At 45.4% G+C, this 24,796-nt stretch overlaps 1 protein-coding gene across 1 annotated transcript in view; it reads left to right on the top strand.

The window, feature by feature from the left end:
* Positions 1-24,694, top strand: part of TDRD12 (tudor domain containing 12) — a 63,495-nt gene extending 38,801 nt beyond the window's left edge. The window contains exons 15-32 of the mRNA XM_045531884.1: positions 85-241; positions 742-869; positions 2,243-2,434; positions 2,661-2,789; positions 3,646-3,763; positions 4,381-4,520; positions 4,648-4,868; positions 7,237-7,336; positions 10,791-10,978; positions 11,752-11,962; positions 14,100-14,192; positions 16,051-16,223; positions 19,925-20,034; positions 21,374-21,437; positions 21,523-21,636; positions 21,734-21,887; positions 21,975-22,041; positions 22,486-24,694. Of these exons, the coding sequence (XP_045387840.1) occupies positions 85-241; positions 742-869; positions 2,243-2,434; positions 2,661-2,789; positions 3,646-3,763; positions 4,381-4,520; positions 4,648-4,868; positions 7,237-7,336; positions 10,791-10,978; positions 11,752-11,962; positions 14,100-14,192; positions 16,051-16,223; positions 19,925-20,034; positions 21,374-21,437; positions 21,523-21,636; positions 21,734-21,887; positions 21,975-22,041; positions 22,486-22,580 (2,454 nt within the window). The 3' untranslated portion in view covers positions 22,581-24,694. The remainder of the gene's footprint in view (positions 1-84; positions 242-741; positions 870-2,242; positions 2,435-2,660; positions 2,790-3,645; positions 3,764-4,380; positions 4,521-4,647; positions 4,869-7,236; positions 7,337-10,790; positions 10,979-11,751; positions 11,963-14,099; positions 14,193-16,050; positions 16,224-19,924; positions 20,035-21,373; positions 21,438-21,522; positions 21,637-21,733; positions 21,888-21,974; positions 22,042-22,485) is intronic.
* The last annotated feature ends 102 nt before the right edge of the window (positions 24,695-24,796 follow it).

Below are 24,796 nucleotides of genomic sequence, written 5' to 3'. Positions count from 1 at the left end.
GGGAGATGTTCTGTATGTTTCACATGTAGTATGTTTAATTCCTAACTATTGTCCAGAAGTTTTTGAATTTGTCTGTCTTTGCAGCCTCTTGCAGTCATCGTGTGCCCCGGATGGAAAAAGGCCCAGTTTATTTCTGAATTACTGGAAGAATACACCATGTTCTCCAGGCCTCTTCATCCTGTGTTATTAACCATCGGACTCCACAAAGATGAAGCCAAAAATATGAAGCTTCCACGGGGGTGTAAGCATCCTTTCCGAGGTGTTTGGTTTTTTCTGCAGAAGACAGTGGACCCTGCCCAGGCGGGCCTGGGGTCCACAGGTGCCGTGGCTGCGTGTCGATGCCGCTGAGGGTCGCTGGTCCGGCCCTCGTGCGTCTCACTGACGGGTACTGAGTGTGAAGGGTTGATCTTGACCTGCGTCTGTTTCACTGGAAAAGCTTTGCAATTTTATTCATTTACCAGACGTTTACTGAACACCCACTGTTGTCGGGCGCTGGGCACTGGGCGCTGACTGAAACCCCCGCCGCCCCCGCATTCCTGAGCACAGAGCCTGGTGGAGCCCGGGCGGTTAGTCAGTCGCACAGGTTGTCCTGGCAGGAGCCTTGCCCACTCGCCGGAGTGGGGAGCAGCTTCCTCTTGAGTTAGAGGGCACTTCTGGGAAGTGCGTGGAGTCTTAGCAAAGGGAATGTTAGAAAAACCTGTGGAAAACCTAAAATGTTTGTTTTTTTCTTTTAAAATGTAGGTGATGTGATCATTACAACACCGCACAGCCTCCTGAGACTGCTCACCTATCAAAGCCTGTTGTTTCTCCGACTCTGTCACCTGATTCTGGATGAGGTGGAAGTGCTATTCGTGGAAGCTAAGGAGCAGGCGAGTACAGCGTCCATGCGGGCGTCACTGCTCTTCAGAACACGTGAAATTAAAGTCTGACTCGCTCTGCAGAGTCAGGAGGTGTCTAGTTGGGAAATAGACTGGTTATTCTAAAACTATTAATTTTCCCTTAGATTTCTATAATTAAATAGAGAAAATGTTTATCTGAAATTTCTTGCCCAATGTTAAAGTTATTTCTAAAGAGCAAAAATTCTTTCCCAGGGAGATTTTCTGAAACATTTAATTAATATTCTGATTATGATAGTTTTCAGTTTTAAAAAATTGAGAAATAGAGAAGAGCGCTTGGGAAAACCCACCACCCATAGTTGTTGTCTCAGAGGTGTCACTGTTACTGTTTGCGTGCGAGTATTTCCTTCCTTTTCTGAACATCCCTGTGTGTGTCGATGCGCGTAGTCAGCCTCGCCCCGAGCGTCCCGTGCGCTGCTCTGTGACTCGCGCTGTGCGGCCCCGGTGAGTGCTGTGAGCGCTCCTGGCCGGTGGTGTTGATTGTGTGGGTGTAGCACGATTCATCTGAAAACCGTCTTGGTTTTTGGATATTTAGCATAATTTGTGTATGTGTGTGGCTAAAGAACCTGTTGCCCTTAAGATAAATTCCTAGGGAGAGAATTAACAGATCCAAGAGCCTGAGTTGTTGGAAGGCATTTGTTGGGAGCCGCTTACGTGACGACCAGGAGCATTCATTTGGGAGTGATGGTTGCCCCAGGTTCAAGTCCAGCTTTGCTGCTTGCTGACCGTGTGGGGCTGCGCGTGGTTCCTGAGCTCCGCTAAAGTCTCAGATTCTTATCTGCAGAATCCTGTCCGAGTACCCTGCATTATGCAGTGGCGTTTCTGGAAACACAGAGCAGTTCACAGCCCGTCAGCGGCATGCCCGCGTGCCCTGCTCCCTGCACGCCTGGCAGCAGCTTCCGCCTGGCTCTCTCCTGTCGTCTAATTGATCAGCAGTGGGATCTCAGTAGCTTAATTTGTGGTTCCTTGATTACTTGTCAAGTTGAACAATTCATATTGATCATTTGTATCCATCCTTCTATGAGTTGCTTCTTCATTTCCTTATTTTCTGTTGGTGGGATCATCTTTTTCTGATCAGCTTTTAGAAATTTCTATGCAAACATGTTAATCCCTTGTGTTACACATATTTACTGAGATGTTGCTTGTCCTTTAATTTCATTTATGGTGGAGTTTATAGGATGTTTATTGGCTTTAAACTTAACATTGTCTCCTTTTTAGTTTTTTCCTTTACTTTTATTTTTAGAGAATAAAAACAAAATACACAATCCCTTACAGTTTATGTTCTGTCACACGAATTCTTATTCTCTTTTGAAATACAAATAAAATTAATTAAACTAATTTTTTAGATGTTTGCTATATTAGATAACTTTAAAAAAAATATTGACGTTGAAGAAAGGGAATCTGCACCACATCAGATCGTGGCAGTTGGAGTTCACTGGAGCAAACACATAGAGCATTTAATCAGAGAGTTCATGGACGACCCCTACGTTGTGATCACAGCCATGGAAGAGGCTGCTCTCTACGGCAGCGTCCAGCAGGTACTGGGGGGGGGTGGGGGATGAACACAGCAAGTAACTTCTATTTCATGGCTTAATATTAAACAGTTATAGCTTTGATTTCATACACAAATCTGTAATTGTATATTTAAATTTATGTTGATTCCCTATACATTCTTTTCTATTAAAATCATAATTCATCTATGAAAAGTGAAACTGGAGCACCTTGAACAATTTAAAAATCATTGCTTCTGTATTTCATTACCAGGTTGTGCACCTTTGCCTAGAATGTGAAAAAACCTCCACTTTACTCCAAACTCTTGATTTCACTCCAAGTCAGGCCCAAAAGACCTTGATCTTCACCTGCTCTGTAAGTGAAACAGAAACAGTGTCTAAGGTGAGCCCGCCCACATATAAAAATGTTCTCACTGTTCGTTTAAACTGTGGTGGAATCTCCAGTCATCATAGGATTACCAGAGTAGTTGAACACGTGGCAGGGAAATACAGTTTTATGAGTTTAACGTCAGTCGGAAGAGGATGTGGGGTCTGCTCAGCAAGCGCTGGGGCAAGAGGCCTGGTGCTGGGGGAGGGGCCAGGCCCACGGGACCAGCCTTTCCAGGGGGGCCGCGACCCTAGGGGAGCAGGGGGGCCAGTTTTGTCCAGGCAGAGCATTAAAAGGACCCGATTCATACGGAAATGCCAATATCTTCTGTTCCCTCTGTTTGTGAAGATTGAGAAAATAACAGTAAAAGACATTATCATGTGGTCAGCAAAGCCAGATAAGTTGGCTAAAGGTTTATTCAGTTTAATCTAATTTTGTATATGTTTATGCTAAAATGTAGACGCATATTTTATAAAATACAAAATAAAAGAAACAGTAGTGCGTCCACCTTTCCACAATAACGAGCTGGAAGGTATAGTTAAAAGGCCCTTGTCAACAATAGTACCGTATATCTGATCTATGTGTTTATGCATATATATACATATTGAAGTATGTATGTGTTACTTAAAAAGGAAGGAAAATCGTCTTAGCAAAATGTTGTTTTACTTGAGCAGGTTTTTAGATACAAACTGCAGAATTTTGGAAGTATATTTATTTTTTACAATCATCTCATTCTCAAGAACTACCAGATCAGAGAGGTGATGCCCTCACAGGTCATTTAAAGTGGTTTACATTGATAATTGTTGATAGAACAGTTGGCTTCGAGCTTATGTTCCTGACTGTGAACTGGCCTCTTTGGTTTCATCTTTAGGTAGTAGAAAGCAGTTCAATATTTTGCTTGAAAATGCATAAAGAAATGGTTTTTAACTTAAAAAGTGTTTTAGAACAGTGGAAGAAGAAGTTAAGTTCTGGCTCTCACATTGTATTAGGTAAGTGTTTTAATTTCTACTTGCATTTAGTGAAGGCTGAGCTACTAGGAATCATGTCTTCAGTTCACTTATATATGTCACCTACAGATTTCTCATTTCCAGATTTACTGAGAATTTATTAGTCATATTAATTTTAAAGTGAAAATTAAGTTCCACTAAGATTTTGGTGTTAAGGTGAATCTAGTGCGCCCAGGCTCCCAAGTCAGCAGGTAGCAACCCTTAGTCTAGACAGTCTTCCTGGAGCTCTCGCTTGAGGATCACTGTCACGTATGTGTAGGAATACATACTTGTATGCCTACGTGAAACATGGTCATGCGTGATTGCTACATGTAATATTAAAAATGTAAAAGTCAAAACGTATAAAAATAAGTGAAAAATATATGGTTAGTCTGGATTTACAATAGGAAGAAGCATTTTTCAAGCTAAAAGGGAGACCACCTTTCTCTGGAATTTAAACACCGGGCTGTGGCAATTTTGGAAAAATGTGAGAAGTTTCTTTGCATCTAAAAAGTAAAATTCAGTATAGAAATGTGCTGCTGTGTGGCTGTTGGAACTGCTCACCAAAGTGAGTGCGGCAAACCCAGCTCGCGACAAACTGTGGGACTGCTCTTTTCCAGCCCTGACTGACGACTGCGTACCACTCTTGGCCATCACCGATGCCACGTGTGTGATCCACTTCAGCTTCCCCTCCTCTCCAAAAATTTTTGGTGGACGCCTGTATTGCATGTCAGATCATTTTCTGAGTTTAACTGAACAGGTTTGATTAATTTATCATCAATATTCCACTGGCATTTTCTGCATAACGATAAATTCAGAGTCCATACAGTTTCCTGATTTAGACTAGCACGGGTGATCCACTTCCTCTATTCGCTTCTGGTTTTAAGGGTTCTCCTGCGGAACAGGGAGATAAGAAAACCAAATCTGTCTTGCTGCTGACGGAGAGAAACGCCAGCCATGCAGTCGGCATCCTGCGCTACTTGGAGCGAGCAGATGCCAAAGTCCCCACTGAGCTGTATGAGTTCACCGCGGGGGTTCTGGAAGCCAAAGAAGATAAGAAAGCCACAAGGCCTCTCTGTCCATATCTTAAGGCTTTTGGATTTTGCAAGTAAGCCAGTGTTCCTTTTTTAAAAAAATTAGGGAATAACGTGTGGGTGTGGTAAAGAGCACAGATGGTAAGTTTACAGCTTGATGAATTGCTACGTACCCGTGTGAACTACCAGTCGGCTCTGAGAGAGCGCCCCAGACATCCCCCCACCACCCCGAGCTCTTACCGAAGGCCTCTCGCGGAAGGGACCACCCTCTTGCAAGCTGCTCGGTTTTGAACTCCACGTAAATGGAGTTGTAGTATGTACTCTTCCGTGTCTGGCTGCAGTGTGTTTCCATTCTCCTGGGGATGGGCCTGTGGGCTGTTTCCAGCTTGGGGCTACTGTGTGTGAAGCTGCTGTGAACACTCTTGTGTGTGTCTTTTTGTGGAAATGTGCACCCATTTCTCTTGGGTATGTTCTCAGGAGTGGAACTGCTGGGTCGTCGGGTAGGTATATGTTTGACTCTTCCAAAGTGGTTGAGCGTCTTATGATCCAGTCAGTACCGTATGAGGGAGTTTGAGTTGTTCCTTGTCATCCCCAACACTTAATATTTGTGAGGGTGTAACCGCTGTGGTTCTAATTCACATTTCCCTAATGGCTAATGAGGCTGAGTGTCTTTTCGTATGCTTGTGGGACATTTGGCTGTCTTCTTTTTGTGAAGTGCCTGTTCAGCTCTTTGGCCCATTTTAAAAATGGGGGTAATGCCGGGTGCAATGGCTCACACCTGTAATTCCAGCACTTTGAGGGGCCAAGGCTGGAGGATTGCTTGAGCTCAGGAGTCCAAGACCAGCCTAGGCAACATAGCCAGACCTGTCTCTACAAAACATTTTTAAAAATTAGCTGGGTGGGCCGGGCACGGTGGCTCATGCCTGTACTAGCACTCTGGGAAGCTGAGGCGGGAGGATCGCTTGAGCCCAGGAGTTGGAGGTTGAAGTGAGCCATGATTGTGCCACTGCACTCCAGACTGGATAACAAAGCAAGACTCTGTCTTAGAAAGAGAAAGAAAAATGAGGGTGTTTATCTTTTTCTTATTCGTTCGTGGGAGTAATGTATGTATTCTAGGTAGAAGTGCTTTGTCTGTTATATGCATTGAGAGTATCTTCTCCATCTGTGGCTTGCCTTTTCACTCTTCCATTAGTCTTTTGATGAACAGACATTTTTAATTTTGATAAAGTATTTTATGGTTATTTGTGTCCTTACATAAGAAATATTGGCCTAACTTAAGGTCATGAAGACATTCTCCTGTATTTTCTTCTAGAAGCTTTATAGTTTTAGCTTTCACTTTTAGACCTATAGTCCACACTGAATTAATTTATGTGTTTAGTGTGGGATATGGAGCAAGGTTTGCTTTGCCACGTGGGGAATCACTTGCCTCCAGCATCATGTTTTAGTTGTCACACTGTCTGCCTGAATTAGTGCCTTTGACATGAACCGGGTGATGGTGTATGTGGTTCATTCCTGGACTCTGCTCTCTCCATCGGTCTGTTTGTCTGTCCTTGTACCAGGTTTGGAATAGGCCTGCCACTTTCTTCCAAACCCTTCTGGAATTTTGATAGGGACTCCGTTGGTTCTATATGTCAATTTGCAGAGCATAGTCCAATATGGTGGCACATGCCTGTAGTCCCAACTACTTGGGAGGCTGAGGTGGGAGAATCAACTTGAGCTCAGGAGTTCAAAGCCATCCTGGGCAACATAGCAAGACCCCATCTTTAAGAAATAAAAAATAACTTTAAAATTTTTTTTTTAAAAATTAGGAGAGCATGACTAGCTTAACAGTCACAAGGGTCCCTCTCCTGCCCCAAACTTGACGCCACTACTGGATACATGAATGGCTGGGGCGTAGGAGTCTGATATGTACCTACTGGATTGAATTTAATTTTAAGATAACTGTTGACATGAACGTTTTTGAATTATAGTACATTAAACACGTTGTTAGCATTTCCCTTTATGCCTTTAAATAGAATATTCACTTTTAAAACTGCAACTTCAACTGTTTTGCGGTTTGGAAACAGCATTATAGTTAAGGAATGCCTTCTGGTATAGAGGTTGATTGGCCTTTACTGTCGGTTATGGTGTTTCTGATTCAGACTGTTGATTCTGGAAGTATATTTTGTTCATTTGCACAATACATTTAAGACTGTCAAGAGAAATAATGAAGTAACTCTAAGTTTATTTAGTGTTGACTAAATTTTAGAACCCTATTCTACTTACTTATGTATTGTTAGTGTCGTCTGAAGTATTTAATATGGTTACTTAACTTTTAGGATACTTGGAATAAAAGTTCTTTGATTTAATTTGCAGATTAATTTTCTGATGAATGCTTAAAAATCCATGTTAACAATTTTTTTTGTGGTTTTAAAATCTAGGTTGTTGTTTTTTTTCTCCCAGAGACAAAAGAATCTGTCCTGACCGACATCGTATTAATCCAGACATGGACATGCCAAGGAAATTATCCACCCAAACTCTGCCAATGTTTGGATACATTAAAGTAAGTTCAGTCAAAGATCGTTTTGTCCAACAATTAATGGTCATTTGAATGAACATGTTATTTTTAAGCAGCAGCATCTTAGCAGAACATAGTTGTGACTCCAGCGGTTGGTATTAACGTGCCGCCGTCAATCTGACGGTAGGTGCATTGCAAGGTGCCTTATTTCAGGGCCCCAGTTTATTTACAAAACCAAGATCAAATTGGGTAAATGGATGACAATTTAGGGGTTTTCTTCAGTTATGTTTTCGAAGAAAATTGTTTCCATTTGGGGGCTATTAAAAATAATGCTGTGGCCGGGTGCGGTGGCTCACGCCTGTAATCCTAGCACTTTGGGAGTCCAAGGCAGGAGGATCGCTCAAGGTCATGAGTTCGAGACCAGCCTGAGCAAGAGGGAGACTCTGTCTCTACTAAAAATATAAAGAAATAATCTGGACAGCTAAAAATATATATAGAAAAAAATTAGCCGGGCATGGTGGTGCATGCCTGTAGTCCCAGCTACTCGGGAGGCTGAGACAGAAGGATTGCTTGAGCCCAGGAGTTTGAGGTTGCTGTGAGCTAGGCTGACACCACGGCGCTCTAGCCCGGGCAACAGAGCGAGACTCTGTCTCAATAATAATAATAATAATAAAATGATGCCATGATTACGTGAATCTTTTCAAGACATCCATGATTATTCCTTTGAGGAAGATTCTAAGGTGTAGATAAATTGCCGAGTTAAGAGTTTATTTTCTGTAATCCTAGCACTCTGGGAGGCCGAGGTGGGTGGATTGTTTCAGCTCAGGAGTTCGAGACTAGCCTGAGCAAGAGTGAGACCCCATCTCTACTAAAAATAGAAATTAGCTGGACAACTAAAATATATATAGAAAAAATTAGCCGGGTATGGTGGCGCATGCCTGTAGTCCCAGCTACTCGGGAGGCTGAGGCGGGAGGATCACTGGAGCCCAGGAGTTTGAGGTTGCTGTGAGCTAGGCTGACGCCATGGCACTCTAGCCTGGGCAACAGAGTGAGACTCTGTCTCAAAAGAAATAAAAAAAGAGTTTATTTTCTTTCAGATCTTTTTTATTGATGTCTTCATTTCTTTTGGAGTGTAAAATTTTTCTCCTTTTCACCTCTTTCCCTTAAGGCACATTCTGTGGTTAGTTTCCAAGGGCTACTGTAACCATCACCACAGTTGGTGATTTAGAAACTTCACACAAATTTGTCCTCTCGTGGTTCTGGAGGCCAGAGTGGGAAACCAGTGTCAGCAGGCCATGCTCCCTGCAAGCTCTAGCGTGTGGTCTGGAGCACGGCCCAGGCCTGGCCTCTCCAGCTTGCGTCGGCTCCAGGGATTCCGTGGTGGTCCTAGCTCTCGGCCCATCAGTCTGAGTCCTGCCTGCGTCTTCAGGGCGCTTTCTCCTCCTCTCTGTCCCTTGTGAAGGACACTTGCTGTAGGGCAGAGGCCCGGCCTCATCTGGGGATGCTGAATCACATCTGCAAAGACCCTTCCTGTGCATCGGCTCACAGTCGCAGTGACCTTGGGAATTAGAACGCAGACCTGTCTTTTTTTTTTTTTTTTTTTTTTTTTGAGACAGAGTCTCACTTTGTTGCCCGGGCTAGAGTGAGTGCCGTGGCGTCAGCCTAGCTCACAGCAACCTCAAACTCCTGGGCTTCAGCGATCCTCCTGCCTCAGCCTCCCGAGTAGCTGGGACTACAGGCATGCGCCACCATGCCCGGCTAATTTTTTTCTATATATATATTTTAGTTGGCCAGATAATTTCTTTCTGTTTTTAGTAGAGACGGGGTCTCGCTCAGGCTGGTCTCGAACTCCTGACCTCAAGCGATCCACCCGCCTCGGCCTCCCAGAGCTAGGATTACAGGCGTGAGCCACCGCGCCCGGCCCAGACCTGTCTTTTGTGGGAACTACCACTCACTGCACTACAGTTTTCATTATTGAAATAATTTTTTTCTTTAATTTCTAATTCTTTCCCAAGTTCTGTCACCGCATTTCTAAGTTTTTCTAATTTTGATTTATGTTATTCTTTTATGCACATATCATTTTCTTAATTAACAAGCTGAAAGCCAGTTGTTTTGAAATTGAAGGTTATAGTTTTGAGCTATTCTGTGGATCATCTTGCTAATGGCTTTCATGTCTGTAGAGACTGTTCCTCTACTCCTTATTGTCTTCTTAGTTTATATGTTATATATCTTATTGTTTGTTATTATGACTTAAATAGGATTTTATGTCGATACTTTTTCTATTGCTTATTTTAGATAAAATTTGTTTTCCTTAAATTTTAGAGGAGATATGGGTCAGGGTAACTTCTCTGATTTCACAGGGTTCCCATTTCTGTTGTTTATATGTTGTGTAAAAAATAAATAGGTAACGGATACAACGAACACTAACTGGGTGATGGGCACACTTTTAACACTGACCTGAGCATTGCAAAAGCGATCCGTGTAACCAAAAACATTTGTACCCCCATAATACTCTTAAATAAAAAAAACAGGGTGACATAGTGTCACATGTCTGAGCTCTGTTGCCCTCCCCACTCTTCCTGGCCCTTTTCTTGCTTCATCCCTCTTGCCCCTGGTGGGACAGTTTGGAGGTCTCTTCAGGGCTCTAGCTTTACCTACTGTTGGAGCAGGGGAACACCCTCCAATTCAGCTGCTCTTGTTACGTTGGCCGGTGCGTTTTCAGTGAACACCCATTGCCTCTTTGGGGGCCTCTGTCCTGGGTCTGTCCGATGCTCTTTTGCTTCCCCCTGCCTCTTCCTGCAGAGACACAGACACAGGCTCCATGCAGCTCTCGTCAGCACGGGCCTCAACTCCCTCTCCTGGGTGACTGCTCGGCTCTCGTGGCACCTGCTCGGGGCAGCCGGGGCTCCCTGTCCCACGCAGATCATTTCTGCTCCCTGCACGCTGCTGTCCCCCTCGCGCACAGAGAGCCCTGCCTGCCCCAGCCTGCGAGGGCTTGCCTTCCTGACCACACACGAGCTGTGGCGTATCTGTCTACTCCTGGGTTGCTCAGGGTCCTTACAGGACATGCTTTCATCTCTGCCTCTGGTGGCTAGTGGTATACAGTAGGCTCTTAATAAAATGCTTCTTGTTACATGAAAAAAGATCAGAAGAAGCTAAAGAGACAGCAGTGTTATTTTAAGAAACCATTTTATAAAAGTGTAGATTTTTATAAAAGTAAAGAAAGTAATACTTATACTTAATAATGAAGTTTTAAAATAATGAAATTTGCAAAAGAAATTGTCCATTAGATTTCAAGTGAAACTAATTATTTGTGAATATGGTAAGGTATTTGTTTTGCTTGTTTTGGTTTTTGACCAATTTTCTAGTTTATTTTTAAATTCTTGGTTATACACTTGGGGTCCTTAAGTTAGGTGCTGATTTCTGCAGGTACAGGGAGTGTGCATATCTTTGGCTTAGATTGTTTGTTTTCTAGATATGTTTACTATCTATGTTTCAGGTAATACCTTTTTATATTTCGAATGCAACAAATTACTTTGGTCGTATAATTGATAAACATGTGGATCTTTATGCAACTCTCAGTGCTGAAATGAATGAATATTTTAAGGATTCCAGTAATGAAACGACTGTTGAGAAGGTGGAGAAATTTGGATTGTATGGATTAACAGAAAAAACCCTTTTTCACAGGTGAATATCTGTTTAATTCATCTCTAAAGTTGTGAAGCATGAGGTAACTTGAAATGGTATTGAATTCCTACTTTGACCTCTGCACACTGGACTGAATATGCGCACGTCAGCCTGGCTGCCTCCCAGGAGGGTGGGGGTCCTCCCCGGGCCTGGTGCAGTTCTGCACCTGAAGCTGCACCCCAGACTCCCGAGCAGGGTACAGTGAGAGTGTCACTGCAGACATGTATTGAGCCATCACTGTGTGTGACATATGCATACATCTTTAACTCAGTTCTTGCCAAGTTCCTATAAAATGGGCATCATTCCCATTTTACAGATAAACAGGCTGGGCCTTAGCGATGTTATGTAGATTGTCCAGGGTCGGCTCAGTAAGTGGCGTGGTCAGTGTTCCAGCTCCGTCAGTCCGACTCACAGGCCTGCTCACACCCACTTCCCTGGGGTCCTCCTGGTGCTGCTTGGTGATGGCCTTGATTCAGAAACTTGGAAACTTTAATTTGCTTTGAAACTTTAATGTTGTCAGAGAAAGAGATTTATTAGTGTATAAATCTCTAAGTTGTACACTTAGTATTCAAAAGTACTATGTGTTTTTATACTTATATATGCTTTAATCCACCACTAAGTGCTTTTGAAGGCCTTCAGTTTTTATTTCTAGTATGGAGTAAAACCATGCAGTTGAGTCTCCTTGTGTGCTTTCCATTTAATGGTAAATTGAGGCCAAGACTATTCCCTTTTTGAAGTCCCTGTGTTAAAGTGATGCCGCCATTGTTCTCCAGGGTGCAGGTGCTAGAGGTGAACCAAAAAGAAGACACCTGGGCCCTGGACAACATCCTTGTAAAGTTCATAGATGAAGGCAGGACTGGGCTCGTCTCAAGAGACCAACTGTTGCATCTCCCGGAAAATTTCCGCACTCTCCCCCCACAGGCTGTGGAGTTCATTGTTTGTAGGGTGAAACCTGCTGACAACGAGATCGAATGGAATCCAAAGGTTAGTTATTTGGGCTTTTCTGTTTTGTTGATTTTTCGAATACATTTAATCCAGAATATGCACAGAATTGAGGCCTTGTCTGAACTGAGAGTATTGAGTTTGGGCAAAGTGCTTCGTGTTCCTGGGCAGTTGAGTGCAGTCTGCTTAGATCCTTGCTGGTGCGGGAGTGTACGGACTGCCTCTGCCACGGAACCCAGCTGTGAACCCTCAGAGAGGTGCTGGGTATCCTTGAAACTGTTGCCATCGCTATCCTTAATGCCTGCAGTCTTAGACTTGGTATAAAATAGGGATTATGATGAAATAACTTGCCTGTCAGCTTAAGAAGAAATAATGACAGCACCTACAAAAACAGATACCCCAGTCACAGGGGAACATCGGTGCTGGATGCTCTCTGGAGAGGCCAGGGGATTCCACTGGGGCTGGGGGAACAGACAGAGAAGGAAAGACGGAGGCCAGAAAAGCCCTCAAAGGAAGGGACGTTTCCTCTGGGTTTCGTGGATAACTAGGACGTCACCAAGAGGAATGGATAAGGCAACTGAAAGCAAAGAAGACTACGTGTGCCAAGGCGTGGGCCACAGAGGAGTGGTCCCCTGTGGGCCCATGTGGCCATCCCAGGTGGGGCGGAAAGGCCCGGCCCTTGCTGGCCAGGCAGAGGCCTGACAGTCCTCATCCCTACAGCGTGAGTCGTGCTCACGGTGATGCCCCCAACTCTCCAAGAGCAGCTTACATTTTGCTTGCAACGGAAGAGGCCATTGCATTTGGCAAAGTAAAGAACAATTTGAGTTATAAACAAGGTTGTGCAAAGTAGATTCAAACATAAAATTTTAAAAAATAAAATTAAAAAAACAAGGTTAAACATTATCCAGGAAGTAAACAAGTGAGTGTTTCCATGATACAGTATAAATACACAACCTTACTGTTGTGAGTTTGGTAAAAATAGCGTTTATCAAATAACAATCATTTTCCTTCTTTGAAATAAGTATTTACTGAGTGTTCACTGTGTGCTGGGGCCTTGCTGGTCCTGGGGATGTCACCATCAGCAAGAAAGTTACAGTCCTTGTCCTCAGGAAACGTGGTCTATAAAGATTATTGACCATGCGTATTTCTTGAAGAGCAGCCTTCTATGGAAAAGGAGGAAAGTTCTCTTGTATGTATTTTTCCAAATTCATTTGCAGATTCAAGGGGGATGGAAACAATGTAATGGTAGTGGGCCAGTGTCCTCCTGCTCTGCTTGACTGGTATGAACATGTGCAGGAAAGATTGCTCAGACGGGTCTTATCTGCTGCCCTGCTTGCGAGGAAAACAACCAGGAAAGAGGACACAAAAGACCAGAGCTCCTCAATTCCAGTGTCACTGGTTGCAGAGCTGCTCGGTCACTGTGACTTCCTCTGGAACAGCACGAACAACTTTCACTTTACCCTCATTGAGCTTTCAGAGAAATAAACATCCAGACAGATTGACAGTTGACAGAGGAGAGGGGAGTACACATGTCCACAGTGGGAAACATGCAGTATTAGGAGTCCAAAGGCACAAACCCTCGCCTGTTCTTGGGACTCACTAGGGAGAGACCTTGGGCAAGTTCTGGCACCTTTGTGGATCTGTCCTTGTTAAACTCTACTGTCGGGGCCGGGTGCGGTGGCTCACGCCTGTAATCCTAGCACTCTGGGAGGCCGAAGCGGGTGGATTGCTTGAGGTCAGGAGTTCGAGACCAGCCTGAGCAAGAGCGAGACCCCGTCTCTACTGAAAATAGAAAGAAATTATCTGGCCAACTAAAAAATCTATATAGAAAAAATTAGCTGGGCATAGTGGCGCATGCCTGTAGTCCCAGCTACTAGGAAGGCTGAGGCAGTGGGATCACTTAAGCCGAGGAGTCTGAGGTTGCTGTGAGCTAGGCTGACGCCACGGCACTCATTCCAGCCTGGGCAACAAAGCGAGACTCTGTCTCAAAAAACAAAAACAAACAAACAAAAAAAAAACAACTCTACTGTCGGCCTCATCGATGAAAGGCGGGTGATCACCTCTGTAACCTCATAGGGTTGCTGTGAGGCTCAAATGAAATGCATGGAGTATTTTGCAAACTATACAACATATGCTGAATAAGCGTCAGATAAAAAACTTAAGTGCTTTCTTTTTCCAGGTTACTAGGTATATTCATCATAAAATTGTTGGAAAATTGCATGATGCAAAAGTGGTATTGGCTTTGGGAAATACAGTCTGGATTGATCCAATGGTAAGTGTGCAATTTTCTTAGAAAAAAATCTCTGTTTGAATGGTTCCCTAAAATTATTCAAATTATTCTAGCCTGTTACTTGAATAACCGCTTCACAGAAACAGGGACTTATTTGGGGCTCTCTTTTAGGGAGAGGTGTTTTTCATGTTATTTGGGTCACAAATTTGGTTGTGGGTTTAGCTTTTGTTCGGGGGAGTATTTTACATTGTGAACCAGTGCACACACGCATTTGTGTGTGTGATACACCTGCACTCACACATAGACAGCTGAACAAAATTTTTATGAGACTCTTCTTACTACATGTGACATTCTCTAAGATTTAAGTTGTATTTCTCTTTTTCAAGCGTTGATTGTGAACCATGAAATCGCCCTCACAATCCACTGTCCACACCATTTGAGAGGCCCCAGAGCAGTGACCACTGTGACAGCCCCCGTCTTTTCTAGTTTGTAAATGATCCTAACGACCTGAGACACGGTCAGTGATGTTGAGGATTCCAGTCCCTGGGCATCCAGAGACAGGTGCTGTCATGTTCACAGTTTGCACCGTGTAGTTACTGAGCACTGCCCTGTGCTAGGACCAGCACTGGGCTCCTGGGCTCCATCCATGAACAGCGCAGACAAAGCCGCCTGCCCTTGCAGTGGAGTGTGGGAGTGGGGGGGGAGTACGGGACAGGCGCCGACTCTCACCGAGGCCAGCACCACCCCTTTCTGCTCCGCTCCAAGAACTCTACTGCTCAATTCAAAGATTTGCTGCATTAGACTTAAATCTTAATTACTATGATTATTTATAAGGCTTAAAGGAATTCAGTTTATAAAAGTTGTTTTGCTGAATGTTGTTTCTAATGTGTTAAAAGAAGAGTTTGTGTATAAGATTTAAGAGTAAGAGGAGAAAATCATTTTTAGAAGAGAAAAAATAGATGACCAGTGCAGGTAAATGAAGAGATTTTGGGGTCTTAGTTGATGTTGTAATAGTTAATATTGTAGTTGTTCTTTATTGGAGAAAAAATGGGAACTTTATTAAGCAGAGATTTTTAAAACTATAGCTGAGAGAATGAAGCAAAAAAGAAAACCCACTGGGCAAATATAATTCTACAGCTGCAAAGTATATTATAGTGTCCACCAGCACGCTGGAGGGAAACCAGAGCCCCCCGCACACTTCCCTTCTCCACCCAGGCCTGCCACGTCCCAGTTTGAGTGGAGAGAGGCTCTGCACGTACCCAGCTGGGGACATGTTCCCAGGGTCCCTTAGGAAAGTGCCCAGCCAGTGCCAGCCTTGCCCACCCTCCCCCACCATGCAAGGGCTGCTCAGTCCTGTGTCCACACCCCATCAGCAGAAATGAGACTGTTGCAGATTTTAATGTTTTACTTCATTTTGTATACATTGAAATAGATGAGAATGTTTTGGTTGCAGAGAAGACAAATGGAGGAAACAGTCTAGAACACGGAATGTAGGGTCTTGGCGGGGGCCCTTTCTGGGCACACAGGGACTCTGAGCCTTGGGATTCTCCTTGTTAATAGAGAGAAAAGTCATTGAATAAGAATCAGAAAAATACAAGAATTTTGTGTCTGGTTACAGCATTACACATTGGTCTTGACTAGGGGTTTTATCCCAGGATTCGCTCTTGGCCCCACCCCACACCTGATCATGTTTCTGGGGCACAGGGCCGGGCTTTGGGAAATTCTGGTGCAGCCTCAGCTATGAAATGCAGATGCTGCCGTGGGAAGCCCTGGCACTGGTGACCCGCACAGTGTGTGTCAGACGGTGCAGAGAGACCGAGAGGCCATGTGAGAGTATCTATGATTCCGTTAAAATTCAGAGTGATTCCTGCAAATGCTACATTTTTTTCTTTGATTCAAGGTGCATATTACAAACCTTTCAAATTTGAAAACTTCTGTCATTGACTATAATGTTCGAGCTGAAATTTTGTCAATGGGAATGGGTATTGATAATTCAGAACATACAGAACAACTGAAAAAATTATACGAAGGAGCTAAAATGCCAGCGTTTGAAGAGAGCCTAAGCCACACTCCGTAAGTGGATTTCTCTTTCCCTTTTAGAAGAGCCAATTTGTGGAAATGGAACGCACGAGTGTTAAGGCCACTTTTTATGACAGTAGAGTAGTTTAATGAGTCTCCATCCCGTTGCTCGGCTGTAATTATTACCAAGATTTGGGACCCTTGTTTTATTCATACCCCAGCCCGTACTCTTGTTTTTAGTGGAATATGATAAAACAAATCTCAAATATATTATTTCCCCTGTATCTCTTACACAAAGGGTTTTTGTTAACTCTCTACTGACAAGTTGCACACACGGAGATGTGCACACATCAGCAGCATACGGTGTGACGGGTTTCTAAGCGCACTTGTGACCAGCCCCAGATCATGAAACAGCCCAACTCAGAGCTTCCTCTTCCCCCTCCCCAGCCCCCTTCCCAGGGGGAGCCATTCTCCTGACATGGAAAAACACACATGGGTTTTCCCTGGTTTTGTACTTTGCATAGAATTATGCAATGAGTCTCTTTTGTGTCTAGCTTGTTTAACTCAGCATTGTTTGTGAAATTTATCCACACTGTGCACGTAGCTGTAGATCTAAGTTCTCATCACTGCACAGTGTTCTCTTGTGTGAATATACCAGAGTGTGTTCCCCATTCTGCTGCTGACAGGGGGAAGTTTCCAGTTTTGGGTGCTTCAGTACTGGTGCTTTAAACATTCTGGTAGGCACCTTTCGGTGCACTTACAAGCACATTTCTCATGGAATGTGGTTGCTGAGTCATAGACGAGGCTACTGCCCAGCAGTTTTCCAGAGTGGCTGTGCTGGCGTCCGGGCCCACGAGCAGATGGGAGACTGGAAAGTGCACTGGTGAGCCCAGAGGGGACGGCAGGCCGAGCGTATGTGTCCACGTGAGGATCTGTATCAGTAACTCCTTCCAATCAGGAAGAAAACTGCAGACAGGAAAGTAGGAAAAAGATGTGAACAGCAGCTTAAAAATGTCCAATTAACATGTGCAAAGGTGCTGAAATGCATCGGTCTTGGGGAAATGCAAATTAAAACCACAGTGAATGACACCACTAATACCTACCGGCAAGGGTGGAATGAGAGAGAAAGTACATAACAAGTGTTGGTGAGGATGTGGAGCAACAAGGCTTTTAAAAACTTGACTAGAGTGCTGTGCTCACATCTAAAAATCTTAACAGTAATTTCTTAAATTGTGTGTGTTTTCTTTATTGTGATAAAATACACATAATGTAAAATTTGCCATTCTAACTATTTTTCAGTGTATAATTCAGTGGCATTTAGCACAGTCACAGTGCTGTGCAGCCGTCGTCACTATCCATTTCCAGCCAGAACTTCTTCACCCTCCCAGACAGAAACTCTACCACTGAGCAGTAATTCCCTGCTCCTCCTGCCCCTCGCCCTGGTCACCTCTGCTCCACTCGTCCCCGGGAGTCCGCCTGCTCCGGCACCTTGCTCTGGAGAGACGGGAGCCGTGCGGGGGTGTTGAGCGGAGGAATGACTCGAATAGAAGACGGTTCTTGGCTGCTGCGTTAAGAATTAGACTGAAGCGGGGACCAAGGCTGTGCCAAGAGTTTGGGGTGGGGCGATGCAGGTTTTGTGGGGGTGGTGCAAAGTCTCCGGCTTCTGAAGCTGGAGCTGGTGAGATTTCGGGCACGGGAGGCGGACGAGGGGAGCGTCCCGGGCAGGCCGGCCGACGGGCCAAGCAAATGAGGACCGACCCCCGGGCTTAGTGGCCATGGGTGACCTCGGAAGAGTCCTAAGGTGCAGCTAAAAGTAGGGGGTTTAAAAGAATGCGGCAAAAGTGAAAATAATTTGTAGTCTACAATTTTTTAGTTTTCTATCATAATAAAATTGAGTGTCTATGCGGTTAGGATACAAGTTGGTTTACACGCACTTTCAGGAAACAGTTTTTCCATATGTATAAGATATTCTGTTAGAAGTGAGGATGTCGTGACAGTGGAGTAGATTTAATCAAAACGAGGCTCAGTCCCTTAGGGAAGCACTGCTGGTGAGCCCAGCGCTGTGCAGAGGCCCCGCATGCTCCCTCTCCACACTGGGGTCTTGTCACAGAGCAGGGAGTGTGACACAGACGTGGTCGTGACACGGGCGGACAGGGCAGAGCACTGCGAGACTCTGCCCGGGAGAGCGTGTCCACGCAGCTCCTGGAGGACAGGAGCGATGTGACAGGTGGAGATGGAGCCGGGAGGAGTGTTCACGGTTGTGAGGAAGGATGAGAAGGTGGGCGAGCCGGGGGCAGAGTGGTGTAAATGGTGAGTGGCAGGGTTTGGTAGAGAGAAGGAAGGTCTGCGAGGCTGGGTTGGCAGCTGGTCAAGTCGCGACATTCCTGACGCAGCACTGAATAGACGGCGTGTGGGATGCGGAGAGCCAGCGCGCGGTGACACGGGTGGGAAGTGCGGGCAGTCATCCGGATCAGAAGCGAGGACGGTGGCACCAGAGGACAGACAGATCTAGAAGCCACCGACAGGACTTAGTGAGTGGCAGATGGAGGGAGTGGGTTTCCCAGAGAGCAGCTTACTGGCGAGGAAGAGAAACTGCCGCGTTGGGCTTTGGGCGTGTTTCCAGGTTGTCGAAAGCACAAACCCAGCTTAGGAAGGCCGCGGGGAGGCGCTCGGTGGGCCGGCACCTGAGGGGCGTGTGAGGAGGGAGGAGCAGGCCTGGCAGAGGAGGATCCGGCAGGGAGGTTGGTGCCAAGGCGAGGGCAGAGAGTGGGTGAGCACACCAGGGTGGGGAGGCCACTGGGGGTCCCTGCGTGGTGGCTGGCCTGGTGCGTTGCCCCTGCCACCTGGGGCGTGTGTGACACAGGCTTCCTCTGTGGCCCTCGGAAGTCCCCTGGAGACACACGCACACCCTCCTCACAGGCGTGTGTCTGCATAGGCCTGCTCGTGCGGGCTTGCGTGACCTCTGAAGGAGACACAAAAGATGCATGACGTTGTCACCAGGAGAAGGGAGCTGGGGTGGGGGCAGGTGTGATGGAGAGGTTTTCACTGTACAGACCTCATTCATACTTTAAAATACGGAACCACACGGATGGTTACTTGTTCAAAAAACCAAAAGAATAATAGTTTAAATTTTTTAAAAGAATGAGGCAGCCCTCTATGCACTGATATGAAATCATCTCTAGTTATTAAGTTTAAGAAAACGAAGGAATTTGGTAGGTTTCCATGTCTTTAAATGTGTGTGTTCTATATAGAAACATAGATGGCAATGTTTCCTTTTTTATGCAAAGAACTCTTTGGACCATCCCAGACCCAAACCGGGAACAGGGATGGTCTCCGGGAAGATGGCCTGAGAGACTGGGGAGGGGAGGAGGGGAAACTGGCTTTTCCATTTCTGCCCTTTGATCCCGTTTGAAGTGGGTAGCAGTGTAAGCTGTTACTCTGACAGCTCAGTGAATCTGGAAGGACAGACATTTTGGTAAATGAGTTAGTGCCTTTCTTCAGTGATAATTACGGGGCCTGACTCCAGGGTAACAGGCACTTCACAGTCACTTGTTGCCCTCCTCCTCCCCCTCCTCCCCCTCCCCCTCCCCCTCCTCCTCCTCCCCCCTCCCCCCTCCCCCTCCTTCTCCTCCCCCTCCCCCTCCCCCCCTCCCCCTCCTTCTCCTCCCCCTCCCCCCCTCTTTGTCCTCCCCCTCCCCCCCACGTGCCTGTGTGTCTCCCGAAGGCCCGAGTTAACCTGCACCTCTCCTGTCTAGGACACCTCCTCCAGCAGAAGGTGCCGCCCGCCTGCAGGACACACAGCAAGAGAACGAGGGTGCGGAAAGAGAGGCGGACCCCGAGACCAACTCAGAAAACCAAAAGCCCGGTGGGTACTTGTTATTTGAAAGGCGGTTAACTTCAGTCATCAATGTTTGGGTATTTTTTAATGTTTAGACTTTCCACTTTTAGGTGAAATGTAGAGAAGGTGACATAAACTAATATTATCTAACTGTTGTATTTTTGACAGTTCAGCTTCCAGTGTTTGTTTTCTGCAACTGTTTTCTTTCCTTTTTTTGAGGTATGATGTGTAGCCAGTGAAGTGTGCTGGTCTTGGGTGAACAGCTCGTCAGAGAGTGTGTGTGTGTGTGTGTGTGTGTATATCCGTCCATCCGTCCGTCTTCCACGCCCACATCCAGCTGTTGAGTGTCTCCAGAACCCAGCGGTCTCCTGTCTAGACCCCTCCCCAGCGACCACTGTTCTAATTTCTGTCACCAGCAGTTTTGCTGAATCGGGAAGTATATAGTATACACTCTGTGGCTTCTTTCAATGTAATTTTTTTTATCAGCAAGCTGTATTCTGTAATATTAATGTACCACAATTTGTTTATCTTGTTGTCTACTGATTGTTTTCTATTTTGGGCTATTGTGATTCAAGCTGCTATGAACATTCTTGTTCAAGTTTTTGGATGGAAGCTTCCAATGTTTTAGGTTGAGAAGTTTAAATTGCGTTGTTTTAGAAAATGTCATGTTTGGCCTATTGCCTGCTGTTCTGGAAGTCATCTTTAGTGGGGTCCTGACAGGTAAGGTAGCACCAAACAAGACGGAGCGTTTGTATCCCATGGTCAGCAATTGTAATGTGGTTCCTCTTCAAAAGAGTAACTTGACTTTCCTGATCATTTAACTTTAATATTTCTCAAAAGCTGTTTTATTTTAAAATGTTACGTTTTACAAGTGATGTTCATTTTAATTTTTTAATTGTTCTTTACAACTGGATACTTGGCTTACTGTGAGACTCATACTCTTACATAAGTGATTCCTCATCTAAAAGTTGCATAAGGGCCAGTGGTGGTGGCTCATCCCTGTAATCCCAGCACTTTGGGAGGCCAAGGTGGGAGGATTGCTTGAGGCCAGGAGTTCTAGACCAGCCTGGGCAACATAGCAAGACCCTGTCTGTACAAAAAATTTAAAACTTAGCTGGGCATGGTGATGTGGGCTTATAGTCCTAGTTACTGAGGAAGCTGAGGCAGGAGGATCACCTAAGCCCCGGAGTTGGAGGTTACAGTGAGCTGTGACGACACCACTGCACGCCTGCCTAGGCAACAGAGCGAGACCCTGTCTCTTAAAAAAATAAAAGTTGTATAAGGTGCAGAAAAGTATATCTGTGTGTGTATGTCATGGAGTTGCCTATGAATAACCTGCAGGAAAATCTGACTTTGATTTGTACAGAAACTTCATCTGAAAACACTGAAGATGCTTCCATTAGCAAAACCACACAGCCAGGTCTGAAAAGGTACGTCCACCCATTGCTGGGGGGTCACTTCGCTTCACTGGTGAATGAGTGTTGACGAGCATGCAAGTCTTTCTCTTCCTTCTAGCTTCCACCCACAAATAAAGTGGTTCCAAAAAGACGATGCCGTCATCTTAAAGATAAGACTAAGGAATGTAAAAGATTACAAATGTAAATATTTTAGAGACAGAGTCATCTTCAGGTAAGTTTATATATATCTTATAAAGTAAGATAGAAATAATTTCTGTTTTAAATAAATAGATTAAAAAGCTGACTTTATTTCTTTTTATAAATCCTAGTGCCTGGGTGGGAGACAAATTTTACTTGGCTGATATGGAGCTACAGGCCAACATAATAAAAGATGACTGCAAATGCGTAATTAAAAATGATGAACCTGTGATCACTCTGGCAAAAGAGAGAAGAGAATCTTGGTGTCGCTTACTCAAACAGAGGGTGAGTTGGAAAGAACTGCGCTGGCTGGTCTTGACACCCTGGGCATGTCCTGTTCATTCACTCAGTGTAAACCATTCTGTTGAACAGAACCCTAATGTGACTTTTGATTTTGACCACTGGGAAGACTGTGAAGAGGACAGCCACTTCCCCAAGGGTAAGATTCGGAGCTCCCCTCTCTAGAGGGGTGGTAAGTCCTGGGGGCCGTGGGGGGACACAGTCACACCTTAGGCCGACCCACCCGGGGACTCAGCTTTTGTAGGGTGGGCTGTTAATGTAAAGCCCTTAAACATTAGTTTGCTTTTTTGTGGTTGGTCTTGGTGCTAAATGTTCTGGTTTGAGTACTTATCAATGCTTGGTTATAAACACACCTTATTATAACACTTTTACAGATATTCTTTTAGGAGAGTAATTTATTTATAAGCAGACAAATTTTACCTGCTCATTTCTTGCCTAAAATAATGAAAATATAAAATAAGTTGCAAGACAGATAGAGCTGGAACCCAGGGATTTTTTCTGCATTGACCAAAGTAATGGGGGAGAAAAGATTTGCTAATTAGTCTGCACTTAACATATTTTTTATAATATCTAACTCTTTTAGTTGTAAGTTCTAAAAACCTGCCCCACAAAGTGACAGAGGCGGTTGAAAGCAGTCCCACCACGACGTCAGAGGATGAGAAAAGCGAGAGTGACTGAGAATGTGCGTTAAATCCTGGGAGCGGCCGGAAGGCGCTGAACAGAAACGGACGTGGCCACGTGCCGGGAAGGGAGGACAATCACAGGCAGACCTTTTCACCCGGTGCCGGGACTGGTAATGGTGAGAAATTCTCAGTGGGTTTAAAAATGGGCTGGTAAGAAGACGACTGTGGAAGGAGAGAAAGCAGAGAGAGGAAGTGCTGGTCTAACCGCCGGCCCTGGAAGCTCCACTGGCAGCAAAGCACAGTGCTCGCTCGGGTAACGAAATGTCCTCTCTGGAGTCGGTCCGTTTGGTTTGGTTTGGTGTTTTCATTTAGACCTACGTTTGGTCCCTTGCTAAAGCCTGGTCATAGGCGCGCGGGCTGAGGCTTCCAGCTCACAGACTCACACTCAGCCACTGTTTAACGAACCCTTTCAGCCACGCGTGAGCTGGGGGTTGACACACCCCTCTGTGTGTGCAGGACTTTCAGGATTGTTAGGATATTGGTAGCTACTAAGAGTAAGTTCACTTCTGATGAAGAGAGTCCAGGGATAAAAATGAGATTGCCTCAGCGATGCCAGCAAGACCCAGCGCTTTCTGGAGGTGATGCGCTGGTTCTAAATAGTATCTTGGACAGACAGAGTCCTGAGCAAATGAGACAAAGGTTTCTTTTTAGTGGAAACTTAACAGGACCTGTGCAGTACCTGGAGGTAACCCTCGAACACCTGGAGATACGATGTTCATGACCATAAGGCATCCGTGACCCCATGAAGGGGTAAGGCTGTAGCACCTGGGGTCACCTCATTCCTTGGGAGGGGGGCGTGCAGGCATGGCCACGTAGACAGGAGTGCCCGGAGGCCGGCTTGCTCTGCGCACTGCAGAAGTCACAAAGGTGAGCTGCTGGGAAGTTTAAAGCCCCACGCACTTCCTCAGGATCAGGCTTTAAGCGTCGCTAGAAGTGGAGAAGGACACGGACAGAACATGACTATCGCGTGACTGCCCCGAGATCTTTATCTTTCTACATCAAAAAGCAAGATGCCCCAGTTTGTGTATGGCCCAGATATGAGCCCCCAGTTGCATCCAGCTGTCCCATGAGCAGGTCTGGAGCACACCCTGCCTCAGTTTCCTCATCTGTAAAATAAGACATTCTCAGGGAGTGCCACAGGGTATGGCTGGGTCAGGCCTCTTTCCTGCGCAGCGGCTGGGTCAGGGGCCCAGACCCCACTGCCTCCCTGGGAGGATGTGGCGTCCCCTCCGGACGCTGCCAGGAGCACGTCCTGCTGCTGTGGTTCTCACAGGTTGGCCGGCAGGTCTCAGATCGGCCCATGAAGCAAGACAGTGCTTTTCCTTTTTCTTAGCTAAACTGGGCAGGTTCTTCAGGAACTAGAAAGTTCTGTTGTCTTTGCTGGCAAAGGTTTTGACTCTGGAGTTCTTCTTCATGTCCTCGTCAGTGTGGCTTTGTCTCAGGGCCGCTCTCGCTCTGTTGGAGGTCGGGGTCAGGGACTGGGACTCCTGAGACGGGTCCTGGGGCTTGCCGTGAGCGCCGGCTGCCTGCCCTTTGTGCTGGGGTGTTGAGTCTCTTTTGTGAAAAGCAGCCAGTAATAGCAAGTCACAGAGCTGCAGGAAGGTGTGTTTCCCACGTGCAAACAGGGGTCCTCCCCTCGAAGACACAAGGCGAATTCTCTTGTGTGGTTAGTTCACAAACAGCTAAATGCAAGTGTTGAGGAGGAAGGGTATGTTTAAATCTCAATTTCTTTTTTCAGACATTCAATTTTTCTAATACTTGAAGCTCTGAATAATATTTTGTAGGACATAGGATGCTGACTGTGTAAACAATTAGTATTTTTTTCTGTACTTCTATTAATATGTGTGATTTCAAGTTTTGGGTAAATTTCTGAAATGGAGGTAAAAGTACTTTCGTCTCTGCTTCCAAAATTGCTCACACACTTACATGGTTGTGGTGTGAACATCTTTTGTGAAGGAGCATCAATAAAATTTCAGTGTTTCCACAGAAATGTTACTTTTTACTTTTTTTAAACAATATTTTCCAAATGCCAAATAAAATTTTATTTACCACACTTTCTGCTTTGACTGCATGCCAGTGAGGGCTTCTGTGGAGCCAGGGATGCTGACCAGTGACAAGGCCCTGTGAGCACATGCCTTGGAAGGTTCCAGAAGGGCAGTTAGCTTTGCAGTGGGGGCCTTGGCATTCAGCCTGCGCAGACCTGCCATGTTG

The sequence above is a fragment of the Lemur catta genome, chromosome 19, assembly GCF_020740605.2.
Source record: "Lemur catta isolate mLemCat1 chromosome 19, mLemCat1.pri, whole genome shotgun sequence".
Taxonomy (NCBI): Eukaryota; Metazoa; Chordata; class Mammalia; order Primates; family Lemuridae; genus Lemur; species Lemur catta.
Note: the sequence above shows the minus strand (reverse complement) of the source record. Positions and strands in the feature narration are given on the sequence as shown.